Below are 23,459 nucleotides of genomic sequence, written 5' to 3'. Positions count from 1 at the left end.
GGTAATTACGTTCTGGTAGAGATAATGGTAGGCTCAGGATAAGTATTACTTATAGTTGTGTTACAAACGTTATTGCAAGTTAATTTTATTAGCATAAAAGTGATGGTGTTGTTTTTATAAATATTTTGTTGTTTCATTATTATTTTTCAGACTGGTTAATATTACAAATATTATTTATTAGTAAGAGGCTGATAATTTTTATGATTGTTAATTTGATGATAGATGTGAAGGGATAAAAGAAGAATGAACATGAATCCGGCTCCAACTATAATTTTTAAGTGCAAAGTCAACTAATCAAGATCCTTAATAACAAGAATTATTTTATTTTAAAGAAGTGATTTATTAAAATTGTACATGGAAAGAAACATTAATAAATTGTGTTGCTCAATAATAAAAATGCAGCAATGCATTTAATAAAAATAATCAATTTCATGTGGTAAAATAATCAATGTCGTGTGGTATAAATTGATTATTTTTTATTAAATTGTGTTTCCATTTGAAAGCATAAAATTATAAATAATAGTGATGTGTATTACCTAAGAATTCAACAAACAAAATTATATTTTCTCTAATTCCAAAAATGACTATGATAACCTAATACAACATTGTATACGCATCGACTAAAACTGACCTAATGCGTAGGACTTAAAGATTTACGACACTGACTGCTGAAATCAGGTCTACGTCGAGGTCTGCGTCGGAAATCATTAAAGCGGAAGATATTTCGGGGGTGAAAGGTGAAGGATTAATTATAGCAATTTATCTCAGCTGCAATGACAGAGCTTTGTAGATTCATGCATCAGATAGTTGTTGACTAGTTCTTACGGTTCATTCCTATTTACCAAGACTCTCCAACAAATATAATTGTAATTTCGATACATTCTCTGCTTACATAGCATGAAAATAATGATATGACCCACGCATGCTACAGCACCCCCAAGTTATTTGTCAACAGGCAGATGTTGCCAATTCTTTGTCTTGTTTACAAGTCAATTGCGTTGTAGAAAAGCCTCCCTTTCTCAGTGATTGATACACACTACTAACGTGCGAATTAAGGAGATAAAACGTGAGCATCACTAGGCGCCAAATTACTAGATAAATAAGTGCCGGAACTACTTAGGTGATTACTGTATATGATCTGGGTGGTTAAGGGTCTTTGTATCCAGTTTAATATAAAAGAACTTATGAAAAATAATTTATTTATTTAGGACAGCCAAAGACTATATTGTATGCAGTGGTCCTGATTACCTCAGAAAATTACATAAAATACAATTATAAATGAAAATATGTAAATTAGATGTAAAGAATAACATACTGTATATATTATAGGAGAGCAGTGAAGTTAAGCTATCAATACAGTCAAGCTGTATTTGAGGATATATCAACAAATTTAAAAAAATCAGTTAGGTTTCTTCTGCAATGAATTGGACATTAAACCAACCAACGATTAGTAGATTATTAAATTTATCCATGCATTAGGGATACTTCGGACACCTTTGGCATGACGGTCAATAACATAACAATACAGTAAATCAGGGTATCAGTATTATAAGCAAAACAACCTTTTTAAAATATCACTCCAGCCAAGGCCAACAAAACAAACCTTCTGATTACCTTATGAAAACATGTTACACAAGAAAAGGAGGAGTCACTTGATAACAACCTAATTTGCTATTGAAATTCAAGGCCATTTTTGTATCTCATGTACTACAGTTACAACATATTATTGATTCTTATTATTTATGATATCTATTTGTATATTTGTGCCTAATTATATTCATGCATTGAGTGGTTGTAATGTGATTACAGTTTGCAAAATGTATTATGTATGATTTAGGTTACTGTTACTGGGCAATTATAATGCGCCTTTCCTTTCGGTTGCAAAGCGCAAGCCAAGTGTCTTCCAAATTTCAATTTATCTGAAGCAATCAATCTACATCAGTTCCAGAAAAAACTATCTCATACCACACAGAAATACAGTCTATAGATAAACAACAGCAAAAAAGACAACAAAAGACACAGACAGAAACAGTGACAAGTGAAAAAGATGAGTTTTAAGTGATCTTTTAAAAATATTAACATTAAAAAATGTTCTTAATATCATGAGGTTGTGCTACAATTCATGATATAATTTCTGTGAGTGTACAGCATGTATTATTGGAATGAATAATATTTTGCTGGAATACTGAATTTTGCAACATAATTATGCTTGTTACCTACTCAGGAGTAAAAGTGGGGATCTAATATTAATACAGTAGGTGTACAATTGTCAATGCACTAATCATTAGCTGCAACATTATGAAATAATTCCCTAGTGATCAGAGTGTGTGTTGCATAAAGAATCTGATCTAATTATGTGGTAATAATGTAAAGTGCATAGAAACATAACTAATGTGTTAATACCCCAATGATATAAGGTTGCCGGAGCAGTATGCGTCCAATTAACAATTAATGTCTTACAAAGTGTTGAATTACTAACAGAATGATGTTGATGATCAGGTTTTTGTGAAAGTAATTTTAATTTTTTTTATTTTTTAAAAATAAAGTAATACAATTTTTGGATCTGTAATAAATTATAAACTTGAATGTTTATGAATATTAAAACTGTATGTTTATCAAAATGTATATGCAGTAAAAGCATCAACTAACTGCCCACTATGTTTGGAGAGCCACTTTGGCAGTGGTTCATTTCACTTTCTGGTTGTCCTTTCTTTTGGATATAATCAAAGAGAATAGAACTAAAACAGGTATGACTGGTCCGATTTTGTATTTTGTATGCATGCAATGGAACGTTAAAATAAGTACTGCCACGAGATGGGGGTACCCTATTAGAATTAAAATAGAGTCCACTTGAAACTAGTCTTTTAAGGATACGCCCCTTCATAGCAGTACTTTTTGAAATAGGATTACGTGGTTTCTAACGAAACCACGAGAGTCAGACCTCTTACAGTTCTATACTCTTTGATATAATCTAAATTTTATTGTATATATACTGTTTTAAAAAGGAGGAATGAATAACGTTTTTGTGTTGTTTGTAAACTATAGAAAAGTAGCATTCCAAGGCAATGAAGATAGTGATAATGTGCAACATGAAGCTACTATAAGCGTCTCTTTTCAGTAGTCACAGACCACATCCATAGGCAACGCTGCAATTTATGTGTTATTCTCCCACCTACCTTTACCTTGTCTGTATAATAATAGCCTAATAATAATAATAATAATAATAATTTTGGATTATATAGCGCATTATGCTAGAGCCTCAATGCGTCTCAATAAAAATAAAAATGCTAGGAGAAATTTTAGAAAAGTACATGTATACGTATACGTACATGTGTATGTATGTACAGGTAAACAGCATTACGCCCACCCCCAACCTTTTAATGTAAAAATTTGTAGTGATAAAGATACAGTGTCTTGTCAGCTGACTTACTTTGGAACTTTGACACACAATCGTTTGATGAAATCTTTAGCTTCTTCTGAGATGTCTTCGAAAATATCTTCTGGAAATTCTAAATTAATTTGCGAGATGTTGAGTAGAGTTTCTTGCTTTGAATCGCCTAAAAACGGTGAAATGCCAGTGAGCATGACATACGTCAGCACGCCCACGCTCCAAATATCACTCGCCAAGGTGATGGGGTCGTAGTTGATTACCTCCGGAGCTGTAAGACACGAGAATTCAAATATTGTATTAATTAATCAAAATACAATTAATCCAATTACATTGTGTTTAATACTTTGGACACAATGTAACACAATTTTTACTTTGTATATAAGTAAATTAATAATATAACGAAATCAAAACAATAAAATATTTTCTTTAACCACAACAGAAGCTAAATAATGCTGTTCCTAAATTAAACATATTGCTAGACATTAATTTGGCTAGTAATAAATTTTAGGAGTCTCACAGGTTTCTAATAATTTATCCTTCTACAAAGCTTTGTAATGGTTTAATCGATTTTTTGTGGATTTCCCAGACAATTAGACAATCTTTAGTAAATCCATCAGCTGGTACTTGTGTTAATTTACCAAAAAAAAAAAAAAGATTTCTCTATTATTGACGATGACAGGGAACAGCCTTAATTGAAATTCCTACCCATTATGCTGCAGAGCAAATTTGATATTTATTAACATTTGCAGACCAACTTACCCACATAATCCAGTGTGCCGACAATGTCTCGTAGTTCGGTTTCGCCATTAATGAAACGTGCAATGCCGTAGTCAATCAACTTAATATTACTTGATGTTCTAGCACTTATATGCTCGGTTAATAGAATATTTTGAGGCTGAAATTATACAGAAAATAATTTAAAATTAATTATTATTATCAATTATCTTATATCTTAAATAGAATTAATGATAAGCCAATTCTAATGTTAATCTGATGTGATGTGAGATCTGTCGTAATATATAAAATATACAGGTGCCTACACGCATGAATAAATTATATTGGAAGCAAGATCGTTTATGCAAACAAATTAGGGATCTACTCTCGCATATCAAATCTCTACTAACTGTATGTTCTGTAATGTACTGTATTATAGGAAGTGGTTGATCATACCAGAATCATTTCAATGTTTTATGTATGTTATCATAAGGTGTTGCATGCTAAAGCTGCTGTTGATGATGTTAATGATTGTAATGTTCAACTGATGCAGATTAAAATGACGATTAATAAAATGCTGAAGATGTGATGCAAGTTCTACTCGACCACCACTGAAAGTTTCTGAAGGGGAAAAAAAAATGTTGTTAAAAATCACTTCATACCACCTCTTATTTTACCAGCTAGTGCCCATAATTTATCATTTATTTTATTAAATTTATCTCCCACTTATACTATACTGGAAACAACTAGAGAGGGCAGCCCAGGACCGAGGAATCTGGCATACTGTTATTAGCAGCCTATGCTCCGGGAGGAGTGACGGGCATAAGTAAGTATACTATACTCATTAAAAATGAGCAATTAAATATCCTAATCAATATAAATAAAGAGATTTGCCAAAAAAGTTCATCTATACTCAAGTTAATCGCCATTGCAAGAAAACCTATCAATACTGGAAATGATACTAACTTGGCAAATTCACATTACATACATTTTTGAAAGGAGTCTGAATAAAGAATGGACAAGTTACAAAAAAAAAACCCCTCCTCTGCACCCCTTAAATATTAAAAGGCAACATCAAACCAATCATAACAGATTAATCAGAAGTATATAATAAATATATGGAACATTTAAGTAAATGTTTCATATGAAATATTTAAGTTAATAATTCTAAATATATACACTTATTAAGGAGGTCAATACGAGAATAGCCATTGCTTAAATCACATCATTTGTCACACAAAGCAGACTATGCAATTTATCAAAATAAATGTTAAAGGAATGAACATCAATACTGCAGGCAATTGGAGTGAGCAGACCTTTGGTTCTTGGTTTGGGGTTTGGTTTTGGTTCTTGGTTCTTATTTCTAAATGTCAATAAGCAAGGTATTCAAGAAATCACAAAATTCTAATTTATTACTGAAAGTGACAAAACAATCAGAGGGAAAAGATGAATACAGTAATGTACAAACCCACACATTTTCCCTTAATATCAAGACACAAACTAATCTTTAAAACAAAATCCACATACCCACACATGTATAAACTGAAGATAATTAATTTGCACTTAACCATTTGTTGGTAGAGTATTAAAAATTAACTATAGAAAATATATAATGTTCATAAAAAAAATATATAGAACTTTCTATACAATGTATATAACTAAAACCAAATTTTCTGTCACTTTTCTGTCAATACTGTATTATCAGCTTCAAATTCCCTCTAACCCAAAAGACTAAAAAAAAAAGAGAAAAGATAATTGTTATTGTGATCATCATTTTTTTCATTTTATAGAGAGCACATACACCATTGACCCCTCACCCAGCATGTTTAATACTCCTGCTATCCTGTATAAGTGAATAAAATATATCAAAAGCAAGAACATTTATGCAAACATATTAGAAATCTAGTCCCACATATCAGAAGTCTTCTAGAACTATGTACAACATAGGAAGCTATTGTGAAATAAACAAATAATGAAAAAATTTATACCCCATTTTTTTTTGTTTATGAAAGATCGTCGTGCAAACCGTGAAATGATTCCAGAAAAGATGCAATTTAATGAATAGACAACATTACAGGGAAACGAGTAGGACTAAGAAAAGGACAGGGAGAGGTGGAGAAGAATGCTAGCACCATGACAGATGGAACTGTACCTGAGAGCTCATGTGTTTTGTGCAGAAGTTAAGTCATCAAAATACGTAGCCAACAGGAAACATTAGTACATAAACTGTTATACAACAAGCAAATTTGGCTCCAACAACAACACAAATAAATTATACAATAATAAACAACTCAATATTCCACGATAATTTGACAGTTAATAGACCCATTCGTTTTATACTGAAGATAAAAGGTAAGGACAAACTATGTCGATGAAAACAGATCAAATTTCAAAAGTACAAGTCTAAAGTTTGGGACTTAAAATGCCTGAGTACCTACTGTCAAAGTATGGATTTTTCAGTCAATTACTTCATAATTACAAGATACGATATGATAACCCTTCCATTGAGAAGTGGGCGAGGTGAGGCTTCAAGTATGCAAAGTTGTTGTTACCTTTACGATAGAGTACACAAGAGGATTTTATAGGTAGAAATCAGGTATAACTGAAAAAACTATTATGCAACATTTGTATTGATTACTACAGGTAAAAATATTTTCTTTTTTACTTCCTTATTTAAGGTTACTACTAGGCTTCAAATGTAAAATGGAGTGAAAAACAAATACTTTTCTTGCCAAAAGTCTGTAAGTATAAAATCATCTAAAATTTAAAGTCAATGTATCTTATCTGATCCTTCACTTGTACTAATTTTAAGTTATGCATGTAAAATTTAAATTTCTTCTCTTTTTTTCCCTCTTTCCTCAAACTAACTTGAATGATCTAAAGTGAATATTGTGGTTCATCTGAAACTTACCAGGTTTTAAATTTCATAATTAATTAAAAACTACTTTTAATTATAAATTTCATGGTTTATCTGTAAGATTGTGAGAAAGCTGATTTCAGTCTTAGACACAACCAATTGGATATCTTAATTAGCAAGGTGTATTTTTAACATCTTTGTAGGAATGTAGGTCGGCATCACTCAGCCAGCTTCCTCATCCAACTGCTGGTCACGTTGCTGGCACATTCATGTACCGGAGATATCATATATCCCATTAGAATCTAAATTCATGCATTTCCGCTTGATGGTAAATACCGATAAAGCAATTTTTCTTATTTTTGCTGCTCACCAAAGCCAGGAAGCAGTTCTTAAGTTTGCTACACGATACTTTGGAACGAAATTGAGTTCACTATCTCATGAACTTTCAGAAATGAGGACAGTATTTAGAAGATGGATACCATGACAACCGATATGGTTTATGAATACGAAAAATGTAAACTGTCTCATTATGAACTGCAAGTTGTCACTGCAAATTATAATAACATGTGCAATGTTGTAGCTAAGGGGGTGTCAAATACTAAAGTCCAAAGGTAATGACTGGGAGGGGGGGGAGGCCATCTCAATCTTATTCATTGAAATTGATTATTACTAAAAAGAATTCAATCATACTTAAGAATGTGAAATAAACAGCGTTAGGTTTTATTAATAGACATTTAAAATAAAACTATTAAGCTATAATCATGGAATCAAAGAAATATCCACAATATAGTACAACAAAGTGCATAGAGTTTTGGCATTAATGCACTAAAAACTAGCACATATACTTTAAATAAGATACAGTTGAAATTAGAATGCAGATGCTTATACAAGGGTTAATTAAATTAAATAACATTTTAAAAATATATTGGTATTATAGTAAATTACATTAAACTTATATAACATATAATACATATAATAAAATATTATAATTGAATAGGAAAATACATAATAGGCAAAAAATGGGTCTTTCACATTGGTTACTCTATAGTACAGATGATGCAGCTGCTAAGGAGATAAAATCCCAGACACGTGCTACAGGTAGGCACAGCTGGTTACTGTGGTGTACAAGTGGTTGTTATGCGGTCACAAGGGGAAAGACTAAGAAAGAGAAGTGTAAAGTATGTTCCAATAATAACAGACACACATTCTTGACCTTAATAGATGTTGAGAATTCCATTAAATAATTGAAAGGAAAGGTGGCTCACTTTCAACAGCGAATCTTAATTAACCCGAGCCCTTAACTCGAAAAACCATTCGCCAAACTTTGTAGGAAGTTCCAGGGAGATGACATTCCTCTCAGCTTGTGCCCATGGTATTATCACGTTAGGAATGTGGCTTTAGTAAAATGACTCCGGAATCAACAAAGACCTGTCTAGATTTCAATAGGTAAATCCTTAATCCTAATCACCTATAAACAATGCTAATTGATCAACTATCGATCAGTTATATTTACTCTTACTGTTGGAATGCTGGAATGGGGTAATACGTGCTAAACAAAACACCAGGAACGAGGGTGTCCTAAAATCAAGCTTTGTTGATGATAATTGGCAAGACAACACGGTATGTTAATCCAGGGCTTTGGTTCGAGCCCTAGGGACAAAACATTATTTAGTAGCCCATAATTGTATTCTAGATTTTAGTATAGTGCATTGGAAGTTTTCAAGATTTTAGCAATGTAATTTGGTACAGTAGTTGGTGACATGGCCAGCAGTGCAAAATTAATAAATACAGACACTTTGATTTTAAATGTCCATAAATTTACTTTATAGTTACTGGCAACTATAAAGCAAATAATATGGTCTACTTATAAAGCCCTATAAAACAAAATTTATATACAGTAATAATTATATTATAGTACGATAAACTACTACACACCAAGGCATTCAACTGCACTTGGCAGCAGACAGCACCTGAGTAACATTGCATGACAGTAAATACATAATAACTTCTATTCCACTTGTTTACAAAAATATATAATTTATTGCAACATAATATAATATTTTCCCCCCCATTCAATGAGGACAGTTTACATAACAGATGTCAAAATATTGTTTTGAATTATAACTTTTCATCTCCACCTAGGCATTTTACGGAAGAGCAATTTTGGTATGCCACTTTGGTAAACAAATAAGCAAAGCCAAAGAGGGTATAGTTGTTTCATACGCTATGCCTCAGTAAATATTGTTTGTTGATGCTAAACTTCTATGATATATTTTTGCCCTTCTCAGAATATAGATTTAGGGTTAGAGTAATAGACAATTTTAAGATTGAAAAATAGTCTCTTTTTACACGATATTGTTGATGTTATATTATTTAAAAACTTGGTTCAAAAATGTTAAAGGTATTCTAGACAAGAGTGTATAATGGCTATGCTTCCAGACAAGAGTGTATAATAACTATGCACTGGGGGAAAGGTTAATGTATTAGAGCATAGTAACATAAAGGTTAAAGAAGGGGGCTATATTACTACTCCCAGAAATGTGGATCTCAGGGAAGAATTCACACCAAATAAATGAAAAACATTTAATAATTTTACACAGAATAAACCGAACCATTCATTTAATGGGGTCCTGTCAGTCTCTTTCCTAAAATTCTTGATTTCTTGAAAAATGGAAAAACAAATAATTTTGTATCTCAGCCCCAACCATGATGGACTGAGGTCGTCTGGACCATCCACCTGTAAAAAAGTTTTCCTTGGTTCCACCTCTATTGCAAATTCTTGGATCTATCACTGAGCCTAGGTACTCCTAGAATCGCAATCAATCTTGTATCAAGCTGAACATATTTGTAACAACTCTTATTATATTTGGGAGAACAGGCTTCATTATAACAAGCAACAGACAAACAGTGGTAATTTAGCAAGGGATGAATGAGAAACAATAATTTTTCAAATTAGTTTACGGATGTTGATATCACGTACATAAACAAATTCATGACGTTATAAACAAAAGACAGATTCTTAGAAATCCTGTTCAATTGTAAGAGAAATTTGTATAATTATTCAATGTGTTTTGGTTTTTACCAATGCTTTCATACTATAAATAACCATTATCGTACGGTACATCCATTAACAATCAAACACGCTTCCTTTAAAAGGAATCAATGACTTGTCTTACAATAATTAAATATTTACAACTTCCACCTTCTTGAAACGGAGCTCTCTAGTTCGTTTACCAAGATATTAAGCAACCATGAAGCAGAGAAATTGTAAAAAAAAAATATATAAATTTGTTAATTGTATGCTAGTGTGGCCACAAGGCCTGCCTTGGGCTGGCCGACCCTAAGCTGGCTTCAGTCCCAACCAATGTATTACATGCTATAATTAGACAGTGTTTCACGTTCCATGTTATGTGATCTAGAGGAATCAGTTGATGGGAATGATGGGTACTTTGGAATATATCATGTATAAATTCCAGCAGGTATCATATGCCTCCTAGATGGAAGTAAAATTAGCAGCTGTATTATAAGATTTGATAAACAAAACAACGGTTCTGATACATTCCAGTCAATTTAGAATGCTTTATAAAACTCCCTATGTAATATATACACACTCTATATATATCGTGCTATTAAAATGCAATTCTCTATGGCACCTCGTTACACATTTTTATTGAAAAAAAACACCACAATATTTCACTAGCTTTTGTCATTAGATAAAGTTTGAATCTGCCAAAATTTTGATCTGTCTGTAAACCATCCCCTAGTATCTGGATCTTCTTCTTGATTCACTTCTTTTACAAGAACCAGTAAAATTTTTCCAGGCTTGGTGTCATTTTTTTCCCCTTTTTTGTCAAATTCAGTCTCAAAATGTTCTTTTTTTACACACTTTTGTACAGATATACTTGTTAGTTTTTCTATAAAAAAAAATAAATAAATAAAAAAAAAATAAAATAAAACCCTATTCGACATTTACCATCAGCCTTAATTGTTTTTATTTTGTTTTAAAATTTTTAAGCAATTTCACAGCCTCAGAGTATTTATAAAATGTGTTTATTAAACTGTTTCTTAATTATTATTTTAATTAAATACATTTTGTACATTTGTCTTATACATAAAACCTAAGATTTTAAGGAAAAAAATTATAAGTTTCAGTGGATGAACCTGTAAACAAAGGTTTCTAAAACAGATTTGACTCTTCAAATATTAACTGAAACAATAAATACTTCACCAGCCAGAGGAGGAAGAGACCTTGTCAATACAAAATGAGCTGGCTAGGCTTGAACCTCAAACTGCTATTGAACAGTATGGCGTGGTGCTTCTTTGTCCTGGTTACTGTAGTTTTTAAGATATTATTAATATTATGTTTATAGCTCATTTTATTATCATGACTTTCTTGTTGTAACCTCTCTTTTCTTATGTGAACTTTTTGAAGGTTATGTGAAGTGCACTGAAGCCACAGCATGGCACTAGCAAAATAAATATAACATTATTGCTACTAATTAATTGTTATAATAAAATTTGGCCCACATGCATACATTGTATAACAATATGTGACCTATACATCTAAATGTTAGAACATTTAACTACCATACAATAATCAAGATGGCATTATGAGATATTAAGAATACTGGCAATTTTCTCCAAGATCTTTCCCACATCCCACACACATTGAATCCTCATGTTTCTTGTGACAAAAATCAGCACAAAATCCAACGACATATTCTAATATGAAAATAATTTAACATAACAGATATGCTGTAGAAACTATATTTTTCATGTTGCTATCCACTGCGATCATTCTAGCCAGATCAGATAAAATAGATCTCATACAGTATGTAAACTCCAAAGTTTATGCCTCATGCAATGAAATCATGATATGTTAAACAATCAAAATGTACAATAATTTGTCTTATTCAAAACATAAATTATTACTTCAAAAATCAGAATTTAGGGTTTATAAATTATGGTATTACGACATTCTGAAAGATATGTCACACATTTTCAATAGCTATCAAGGAACAAAGGAATGTAGAGTAGGTTAGCTATACCGCAAAGCGTTTCTTTCTGGACTCGAGTCCTGTTTTACTGTATCTACTGGTGTTTGATGAACATGAAAAATATAAAATTAATGATAGTTTTAATATATGTTATTAATATTTGAGTGGAAAACAGACAAAAAACATTCCACAGAACATACTTTTTAACAACATTTTTTAAGAAACTGATGAGTGTGCAATGATAAAATAAAAATAATAAACTTCAATTTGAATATTATTAGGCCTAAATACATAAATACTTTACAAATGTAACATAAGGAAATGATAAGAACGTGACCAAAAAGTGAACATTTTGAAGTCCCTTGTGACTCGCTCCTTAAAGACACCTGTCTACTGAACGAGTCACTTGGGATGGTAGCACTCAAACACTTGAAAGATTTTAACTCAAAACGGACACAACATTTTAAGACATTTTCTAAGAATAGGTCCTTAAGAGGTTAGAAATTGTTAGAAATATTTTTTACTTAGATTTTTCAACACACATAAAATTAGTTTAAAGGCATGCTAATATGAATTTTAAAAAAAACTACATGTTTAATGTAATAATATCCTACTGAGGTAGGCTTTTACAAAAAAATTCCCAAAATGCTCTTGATATGTTGCTGGTAAAAATACTCTGGCAATTAATAAATAATCATGTTTAAAATACAATAGTCCTCTAAGGATTGACAGATGATAATAGAATACAAGTTTAATTCCAATAGCCAGCACTTAGTCCATATGTTGCAGGATATTTGAAGTTGCCATAGAGTTTAAGTTATAGTACTTGGATTACTGGAAATACATAATTTTCTGTTGAAAATTTATGTGCAATAACTTGATGTTTATTGAAATTTATTTCATATTAATTTTTTATTAACCGGTTTGTTAAAGTATCTAGAACACTATGTATTCTTCCAGTATAACGTAAAACCTCGAATTGAAGCCCTGAGCCTTCTGTTTATTTTTGCGAATTTTGGATGGGCTTCATACAAGATGGGTTTTTCTTCAAGGCTACTTTTGCAAAGTACAGAGGGGGAGGGGCTTCAATTTGAGATGGGCTTCTTCTCGAGATTAGGCCCATTGGGCATCTATTCAAGGTTTTACGGTATTTAAACAATTTTAAGATGTGTCTTAAATAAAGAACACAATACTAAACACAAATTAATGCAACAAAACAAATATTTACATTTGTAGATGTTACAAGCCTGCAAGTAATTTTATTAAATTGTTAATTGCTTAAATGGAGGTATATAATTATTTCCTGCAGTAAAATCTTGAAAATTGAATTGCTTATCAAAAATATCAGAAGTTTGTCAAATTCTAACAAGACAGAAATCAAAACAATTCATGTTTCTAATTTAAAAACATTGCAATGAAAATTCTACACTACATTTACAATATTAACTCTATTGATGTGTATATGTAAAGACTATAAAAGTGATGGTGCATTAAATTGCGGATTCTAATTTTCAATTGAAAATTATACCTCACTCTAATGTGAATTAAAATCTTTATGCATGTCAACATGCCTGACATTGTACATCATTATCTAATCAAATCAAACCTAAAAATGTAACAGAAATGAGGGAAATGCAAAATGCCTAAAGCAAACCCACTTGTAAGTATGACACTTGTCAACGGACACTTTAAAAACACTAAAGGCTTACAGTACAGGTAGGCTAAACTTTTATAATCCCCACCATATAAAGGGCAAATTTTCTAATCTGTAGGCCGACCATAACCCTGCAAATAACCCAATCAACGAAAAACATTTCAATTAGTAAATCTTACCAAAGCCATGAAATTCAACTATTGAGGGCGCTAATCCATGACATAATCTATTGAGTAACGCTCAAGCGACTCTAGAAGTTTTAACCGAGACGTATGTTCACACTGGACTGCTTGTCTTGTTAAGTTTAATTGAGAGGTAAAGTTTCCTGCGCTGTTCGCACTAGACTAAATATGGTAAAACTAAACCGGTGTCTCGGTTTATAGTTTTTACCGAAAAAAGTCCAGCTTTAGACTTTAAGTAATAATGTACACCAAAACTTCCATTAAAAAAACATACTAAGGAACTCTTGTAAGCTCAATCTTACCTAATGTTTTATTTCTGTGTGTGTCACTGCCAAGGAATATTTTAATATATCACACCATGTTACTTTTGAAGAGGATTATAATTTAATTTTTATGTGACAAAAGGAAAAAGAAATTTTGATTTGATTTGATATTGTGCTACTCTGTATGTCCTATGGGATTTTTATGTGACAAAAATAGAAAGAAGTGATATGCATAATTTCCAAAAGGCAACAAAATCCAAGATATGAATGGAAGTAGATGATTAAAAAAAACAAAAAATAAGTACCAAATTAAGTGCAGTGATTCATACTAGTTGAAAACCACAAGGTATAAGCCTACTTCTATCAATTCCTGTGCTATAGGAAATTATAGTCAGCTTTTATATCAAGCACTTATTAAAGTTTAATGCAAATCCAGTGAATTCGTAGGAAGAAAATATAATAAGTTATTACTCGAAAATTTGGACAAATAAATCAATTGTAATTTTAGTAAATAACAATAAATTAATACAAAACAATTTTCATAATCTTCTTCTTCGTTAAGTTGCCACCTTCATCTTGTTGAAGATTCTCCAACTATCTACAAGGTCATGTGTATATGTGTTTGCCACCTAGCAACCATGTTGTTAAGTGTATTTTTTTGGATGCATGGCATTTTTCATTTATTAATTCAACGCATATCATGCAGTTATCAACTGAAAGACATAATTTACTCAGAAAATCAAAATTTTACATTATACAAAATTGGTTGCTTTATTAGTTTGATAGATAACCATGTACTGTCGCCTTGTGTCTGAGATCGAATCCTAAAAAAAAGTTTTTTTTCAGAAATACTTTATCATCATTATCAATGGATTCCAGTCATTTTTCAGTGGCTTTAATTTGTACTTGGGAAAAAAATATATTAGGAAGTGGCAGGCTTACATAAATTTAGTAAGCCACCATTAATCCTGAGCATGTCTGTTCATAATTGAAACGCTAATATCAGATTTGACACACAGTCCTGGCGATTGCAAATTAAGCATCTTAGCTGCTAAGTTACAGCTCCGGTCTGAAGCGATCCCAGCATTAAAAAAAAAAGTAACGTTAACAAAATATGAGAATCCCAAAGAATTTGAATACAAACACATTGATGATTTTGCTAAGCGTGTCAATTTTTTATCAACGATGGTCTTTATACTAGATATCAAAGGGAACAATACCTAGATTCGCAAGTAAATAAACAAATTCCTTGCCTTGGGATCATATGTTTACCTTCTAAAACACCAAGCTTAACGCTAAGCAGTTGTTTCCATAGTTGCAATTAACATGATACGGTAGTGGGTCACCAAGATATTTGATGGCATAATATAAGTAAAAATTGAAAATGGCAAGTGAGGTTCTACTATAGTAAAAATTGAAAATGGCAAGTGGAGTTTTCTGCTTTTACATTCACCCAATATGGTGTCAGTGATGATTACAAAATAAACTAGTGAAGGGAAATAGAACAGGCAAAAATCCTACATCAAATATCCCACAGTATATCATTATGGTAACATGTTTCCATAATTTACATAAACTAGGCTAATTTATCCAGCTAAGGTAATCATAGGTATCATCTGTTATATAGTCCAATTATCTGCAGAGATATGACAATGAAGTAGATAAAAATGTAATCTTCTTTCCAGTACTGAACCAAGGATCTTCAGATTGGAAGCCGGGTATCTTAGCCACCAAACCACAATTTCACTCACACCAAAATAAAAAAGTGAGTAGCTAGAAAAATAAACCTGAAACTTGTTTCAGTTGCTACTTTGTCAAATTACAACACAGTACTGTAGTTTAGAACGCACAATAATACTATAATAGTTTGTGTAGATCAAGTGACAATGTTATATTTTATCTACTTGGCCTGCTGGGCCAACTATTTATTTTCCCTCGGGATTGCAAGCTTTATACTTTGCCTCTCTGAATATCTCTTTTCCTGTGGTCTTTAATCTTATGGAGTCTGGAAAACACAAGCTTAGCATAATGATGATTCTTATTGATCTATTGATCCTGGGTCTTAAAAGATGTCTCAAAGAACATTATAAACTAAATTTTAAAGATACTGGTCTGTCTTGAGTGAAGACACTTGATGACTAACTTCAATATTTGAATTGGTTATGCAAAGTACGTTGGCCTATTAGATCGAAAATGAAAACAAAAAAAAATAATACTTGTATTTATCAATAGGTGAGTCGAATGGCTGAGCGGTTAGCAGGGACGCCGCAAGCTGTAGCCATAATATCGACGCTGGTTCAAACGGCACGCTCGCCTATGGTTCTGGTGGGAGAACAAGTCTTCTCGGATAAGGACTATAAACCATAGGCCCAGTGTATACAATGGCTCGTGTGCACTATAAAGACCCCAGTATATCCTTCGAGACGAGTAAGGGGATAGCCTGGTGTACTGGAACAGACAGCCCCTGTGGTGGACGACGAGAGTTGCTGGTAACGGGTTACCAGGTAGCACAAACACGAAGGGACCCTTAGGAGTGAAGAAAGTCATTGATCGAGTTCCTAGTCCACATATCATGCGCCCTGAGCATCTTACATTAGATGGATATGTACGCTATATATAACTAAACTATTATTATTATTATTAATAAACTGATGCACAAAATAGTATTCATATCTGAGTACTGATCTTTATATTTTCTGGTACTATAATCAATATGGATATTTGTATGAAGTCTTATAAATCTTTCCACGCAACATTCATATTTCAGCCTCCTTACAATATTTAAGAAAATGTTGAAAAATTTATTGATTCGTTGTGGTTAGGAATTGACTAAATGCCAACATCATTCGAGCACCTGTGAATACTGTCTTGGCGGGCCTTGCACCTTAAATTGCTGGGGTACGGTGCGGTAGTTTATGATTTCATCTGCATTGTTTTTTTAATTTTCTTATTTTCCGGTTTTCTTTTGTTAGATATATTTCATTGCTAAAGCACATTAGAAAAATAAAAAAATAAAAAATTCTTTTAAATGCATAAATGAATATTTGACAGATTTTCTAGTTTGAATTCCAGTAAATCTTCTAAAAAATTTAAAATGATCCCTAAAGTTTTTAAAGGATTAGAGTAGTTCTGTTATTATCTCTAATCTGTAGCAATCTGAAGTAGCTAATCCAGGAAAATATCACTAATTCCTAACCAAGAAATATTCAAATTCTCTTAATAATACACATTGCAAGTGAGGTTCAGTCAAACACACATCCCTCTTAGGAGATTTAAGACAATACGGCCACTACCCTGACTATTGTACACAAACCTCCTCTTAACCTACATCAAGTATACTAACTAGAGCAAGAACAATCAACTAGATAAATAATACTAGCATCTAGGTTTTCACAGTGCCTTGGGTTATTATAAATGTCGACCTTGTTTTAGGGAGCATTTAGTTTGTTTCAAATATACAATAATCTATTTGCTGTTTTATATGAATGTTTGTCTTTCTGGAAGGGTTGAAAGAAAAGGAAAATCTAATATTAAAACAAGTAATTATTGTATAGTGGAAGAAACCGTATTTATATTTTAATTGATTTTTTTTGGCAAAACACTAAAAAGCGAACATTTTCCAACAATCATCATGATATGATGTTCGTCAGGTTGTACTATCAAAAGTTATAATGTTTATAGGACAAGGTATATTAATTTAATGCTGGTAGTAAGGTAATTATAACAATTGGAGTAGTAGCAGTACTAGTAATAAAGCTGAATACTGTATGACAAATTGTGTCAAGATCATTTGAAATAATCTACAATGGAGACAACGAAGGGGAATAAAATTTTACTTTTATTGGTAATACTGGTACAGATTAATTATAGTGTGTATGGATTGTGGGTTAAATGTTTGATATTTTACATTAAAAAATTGTAATAACTTGAATACTGTCTTTATAAAGATCAACCTGCCTCTATACGGCTTGGTAAAAAAACTAACTAGTAAACATATGATATTGGTTTAAAAAAAACATAAATTTGAGAATTGAGGTTTTTTGATTTGTTACCAACATGGTAAATCTTGTAGTTGTATGGTTTTTGAATTTTATCTTTTAACATTTTAAAAGTCCAATTACTGCACTAGAAAATATTAGGAAATGCTGAGTATGATAACACTATATAAGGGCCAATAAAAAAAAAAAAATTAGTTTATCACTCACGTGCATTTCTTCTATGGTACTGAAAAAAATACATATTTGATAAAATATATATTTATTTTCATTGTTTAAAATGAAATAATTAGTAGATAATGTTTGTACTGTATTATCTCAATCATGTTTTATTTTGAATATTAATGTACTAGCAAATAATCCTAGGGTGATATTTGGTTTCAACAAAATAAAATATAAAAAAGCCTCCTTCCTCATCACTTTTCCAGCCTAGATATGGTGATACATTTTTTTTTATAGGGCCTAAATTGATAATTTTCTAAAAAGGAATTACTGACCAGTAAGATTTGGATCGAAACAAATATTTTTTATATTGACTTACAATAAGAAGTACCAGTCAATTTGAGGAATGGTTACTATAAATTCCAAGTGTTTTTCGGCCACCAAATGAAGGGATGTATATCTTTTAACACTATGGTCAACCCCTATTAAGAAGACACCCTCTATTAAGGGGACATTTAATTTGGTTCGGAAGGTATCCCCATAATAGTGGTTCTACTGTAGGTAGTTATTATTTCTATCATTATTGATAATAGTTTTCTTCATAATAGTTGACTAGGAACAATTTTAACATTTCGCATCAATTATAAGCAAGACAAGGAAAGTCCGAAAGGTCCACTGATTAATCTCAGATAAGAAAGTATAATACATATTGGGATTCAATATTTCGACATTAATTATGTCATCATCAGCAAGTAAAGTCATTACAGTACAGTATTTCCATCAGATACTGTACAATACAGTAGCTATTAAAAGTAATAATTTGCTTTTCAGCAATTCAAATGATGAATGTTAACCATAGGTTCACTGTATTTTTAAATATCTTTTATTACAATATTTTATTTAAAATATCATTTATTACAAAACTTGTAATAATTTACTTTTCAGCAATTCAAATGATGAATGTTAACCATAAGTTCACTATACTTTAAATAATCATTTATTACAAGACTTTGTTCTCTTTTTCATTTGGTTGCTTCGCATAGTCGCATAGTTGCTTCCTCTTTCATATTTCATTGTCAAACATGAATGAAAATTCCCCAAAACTACTTAAAACCTATGAAATTCCCCTGTGTCCATTTTCATGTTCTATGTTAAATCCATCTCCTGTTTCAAAACCAGAACAGTAAATGAATCCTGATTTTTACTCAAACACAAAACATGTTGATGAATAAATGTAAAAGAAAAGCATAGAATTCATCAACTGTTATATTTTATCAAAGACATGAGGAGCAATCCCAAACTACAGCATTCTTGTTGCTTTGTTTGTACATTTTGAATTAAATATTAGGATGAGATTGTCAGAAGCAGAGAGGTAAAACACAGTTTATTCCAACTGCAGTGCATTTCCAATACAAAATGTGGTTCTGGAGATATAATTAAATTAATATACAATTTGGTTTATAGTGCAGTGTGTATGAAGGTGTAAAGAAGGGAATGGAAGGGGGAAGAGTTGGTGCATGCCACTATTTATTGTAATAAATATTCAGATATTGATTAGTTGATCCCAATCTATGTCTTTTCTTTTATCCATTCCGATTAATCATCCACTTCATTTTTTTTTAAGCCAAAGAAATGCTTTTGATTACACAAATACATTAGCCCAAAAAAACCACTGTACAGCCCTAACAACTACACTACAATAGCACTAACATCTAACCATTTATCACAAACAACTACTTTACATTATTATAAACAACTACGGTAACTGTTAAGCACAAACAATTACTGTACGTTTGCTCAAACTGCGAAAGCATTCCTTGGTGGTGACAGACCTACATGTGCCGGAGAAGCTCTTAATCCTTGCTAAGCCAAATGCACTTTATTGTTGTTTAGAATGAATGCAGTCAGCTGAAAGTCAATGAGGGGTAGAGCTAAATATCTAGGAGCTCAAATATTATGAAAGGCCAACAATCTGGAATGACTTTGTTAACTAACATGAAATGAGAATACCTGTAGCCACATTATTGTCAATTATCTATTTGTTGATGAAATAGTAGTGTTAATATGTGGCAAACTAGACAAGCCAAGCCAGCCACTCGTCGCAAACATTGATTTCGTGTTAATACAGTGTTAAAGAGTAAAAATAAGAGCTATGAAATGGTAAAAAAAATATTAAAATCCGACATTTCCTTATAAGCTCACAAGCGTTTAAACATATAGCTGTTTAAAGATATGAGAAATCAGCCTTCAAAGTTTATGATTTCGGGCATTTCTCATGCAGAAACTGTCCTCAAATCCTTAAAAAGTGTTGTTTTAACATTAGAAATAGGGAAAATAACAGCATAGCATAATGCATAGATATATAAATGCTAGTTTACTGTAGTGCAATAAAAATAGATTTTTTTATAAAATTTGACATTCCAGCATGTTTTGGCCATTTTCTCTGAAACACGATTTGCGACAAGTGACTGGCTTGGCTTGTCTTTGCCACATATATACTGTAAAAGATTGTTTGTGGTACAGTACATGATTTTAATAGTTATTCTCTTCTTACCAGACTGATTTGTTTACCAAATTAGTTCTGATGTCAAATCCTAAAACTTTAGTGACTTTTTTAGTCTGTATAATAAAACATCTTTTTTTAAGGAAATGTGTTCACCTTCTGGATATTTCTAACAGGTGCAATGCTGGTCATTCTAACTAAATGGCAAGGACACATAAAAACTGTAATACTGATCAACCAAAATCTTTATTATTGGCAGGAAAAAATCTTACATAAAGTGGCAGAAAGTACATGTTAACTTGCAATGCATTGCCCCAATGTTTAAGAATCTATCTGCACATTCTGTGCGCATTTGCCTGTCCGGTGTAAGTTCCCATGTCATTGCACTGACCAAGTGTTACAATTACATACCTTTTGTCTTGGCCAATATACTACACGTACAGTATACCGAAAAAAAAAAACCTTTAAAAAAATTAGTAAAAAATATATAAAATTGTTGCATTGCACAGGTACATAAATGAATTAGAACCTTAAACATCAACAAAATAAATAATAAAATATTGTAAACAATCCAAGGTCATGTTAAAAAGTACAACTGAATTATTCTCACCACCAAAATACTTCAAAAGACCCTTCTTTACACTCTACACACGCAAGCCTGTATTATATACACGCAAACCTGTATTCTACTCGCGGAAACCAGTAATTACAGAAAGATTGCCTTTGAATGCCGCAGTTCAGGTTCATTAACTGGCACCTTAACACCCTCCCAATTCTTTTATTTGATCTGGTTTGTAAAGGGCAGACTGTCTACAGCCAACTAGTCTCATCTTCACAGGCAAGCCGACGTGTCCTATTGACAACGCTGATGGCACTGTTACACAAAAAAAACTATGAGAAATAGCATAGAATTAATTTGACAATTACACTCTGTTTCCGACCCCATTTTGATCTTCATGAAGTACAGTAGAATACTGATAGACGGAAGTCTGCAGTTGTCAGGTAAATATCTATGGATTGGTTACATTACACCAAAATCTATTCACATGTATACACTCATCTTCCAATAAATCACAAAAATTCATTCTTTCCCTAAAATTTCTAATCAAATTAAAATCAAACAAATTAGGGAAATCATGCCAAACATGATACATACAGTACTGTGTTATTTGAAATACAGTAATTTTAAATGACAAGGATTAAATACCTTGGGGGTAAAACAGTCAATACTTAAAAAGGAAGAAATTCTTGATATCCTCCATCCAGGGAAGGTGTTTCGGATCAAAGTTCAGTGGTAGAATGGAGACTAAATGCCTAGCAGGTGAGGTTATTAGTCTATCTGGTGAACTTCAATTACTCAGTTGGGGCTCCTTTTGCTTATACTAACAATTCAAAAACAAAATATACTGAATAACATTCTCAATCAAAATTCTTGCGAGATATTTAGAGCTAAAAATGGATATGAAGGAAATGGTTTGTCTCGTAGCTGGTTGGTAGACTGATGACTACAGTATTTTAGTTTAAGCAAGAATTTTTTAAGCCTCATTTCGCAAACCAGATGCAGTTTGCAGCAACAGTTTCCATTCAGCTTCTTAACACCGTTAGCTGTTAATTGTTAATTTGAGCCACATGCTGACCATTCTTGACCAGTCAAGCTTTAAGACACCTCAGCTTGCTCTGTTGAGGATTGTGAAGTTGTTTAAGCTTGTCTCTACATCCCAGTGCTAGGTGTGAATATTTAATGGGTTTCTAATTTAAAAACATGCACTAATAATATACATTGTTCATCCTTCAATGATTTTATATACCATAGCCATATTAACAAGGATGATCCAATCAGCATAACCACTATTTGTGTCCCTGATGCTTTATTTAACTAAATGTCTCTTTAAGAATAGCGTGCCCTTGAAATCCTGCAAAATGATTTTAAAATGACATTATACATAAGGAAGTAAACTGACTTTACTAAGTTTTTAGTCATATTAAAAAAGGAATCATTGATGTGTCACAGGATTTGAACCCAGGACCTGGGATTTGATGGTAAGCATCAACACTCAAAATGTAAACTGCTTCTGATACACACTGTTGCAGCATAAGCACTGACACTATTTAATGCTGACTAATAAGTATGCAAAGGATCGTGATATGAAATGCATACACAAAACAATCAAGTTTATTAGCTTAACAGCCAGTATATCAATGCTGGATCCATCTGTATACAAGTTGTGGCACGACCATAATTTCTTTAGTAACTAAATTGTAAAGTAATCAAACAGAAAAAAAAAGAGAGGTATCATTCCAATATATGTTGGTTTTGTTAAACAGTGCTTTTGTTTAAAGAGAAATAAAATCCAATGGAAAATATGATAAAATCAGGAAAAGAAATTACTAAATAACATATCTACTTCCTCTTAAAAAGAAAATAAAATTTTTAGAAAATACCAATAGCAAACACAAAATTGTAAATGTACCTCCATATTGTAATGTATTGTCTGGTTTCTGTGTGTACAGGTAGTATTAGGCGAATTGACAATATGCCATTTTAACAGCAAGTCACAAATCAATTAGCAATGTTGGGAAGGAAGTGATAAAGGGTTGGAAAACGTTGTACAGTGATTCAGGAAGGACTATTACTAATACTGTACACCCACTAATAAATATGGTGTCCTCCGATAAGTTTGACGCGAGTCAAACTCCAAAGCATGTGATGTAAGCCATCGTGTTCAAAATTTATTTTCGAG

At 31.9% G+C, this 23,459-nt stretch overlaps 1 protein-coding gene across 1 annotated transcript in view; it reads right to left on the bottom strand.

The window, feature by feature from the left end:
* LOC117101747 (serine/threonine-protein kinase 17A-like) overlaps positions 1 to 23,459 on the bottom strand; it is a 49,395-nt gene that overhangs the window by 4,832 nt on the left and 21,104 nt on the right. Inside the window, exons 4-5 of the mRNA XM_033241787.1 lie at positions 4,151 to 4,286; positions 3,431 to 3,659 (exon numbers count right to left, since the gene is read on the bottom strand). Of these exons, the coding sequence (XP_033097678.1) occupies positions 3,431 to 3,659; positions 4,151 to 4,286 (365 nt within the window). The remainder of the gene's footprint in view (positions 1 to 3,430; positions 3,660 to 4,150; positions 4,287 to 23,459) is intronic.

This window comes from Anneissia japonica, unplaced genomic scaffold (genome assembly GCF_011630105.1).
Source record: "Anneissia japonica isolate Jap-2015-1 unplaced genomic scaffold, ASM1163010v1 scaffold288206_len369265_cov204, whole genome shotgun sequence".
Classification (NCBI taxonomy): Eukaryota; Metazoa; Echinodermata; class Crinoidea; order Comatulida; family Comatulidae; genus Anneissia; species Anneissia japonica.
The sequence above is the reverse complement of the archived record's forward strand: the minus strand, read 5'-3'. Positions and strand labels throughout refer to the sequence as shown.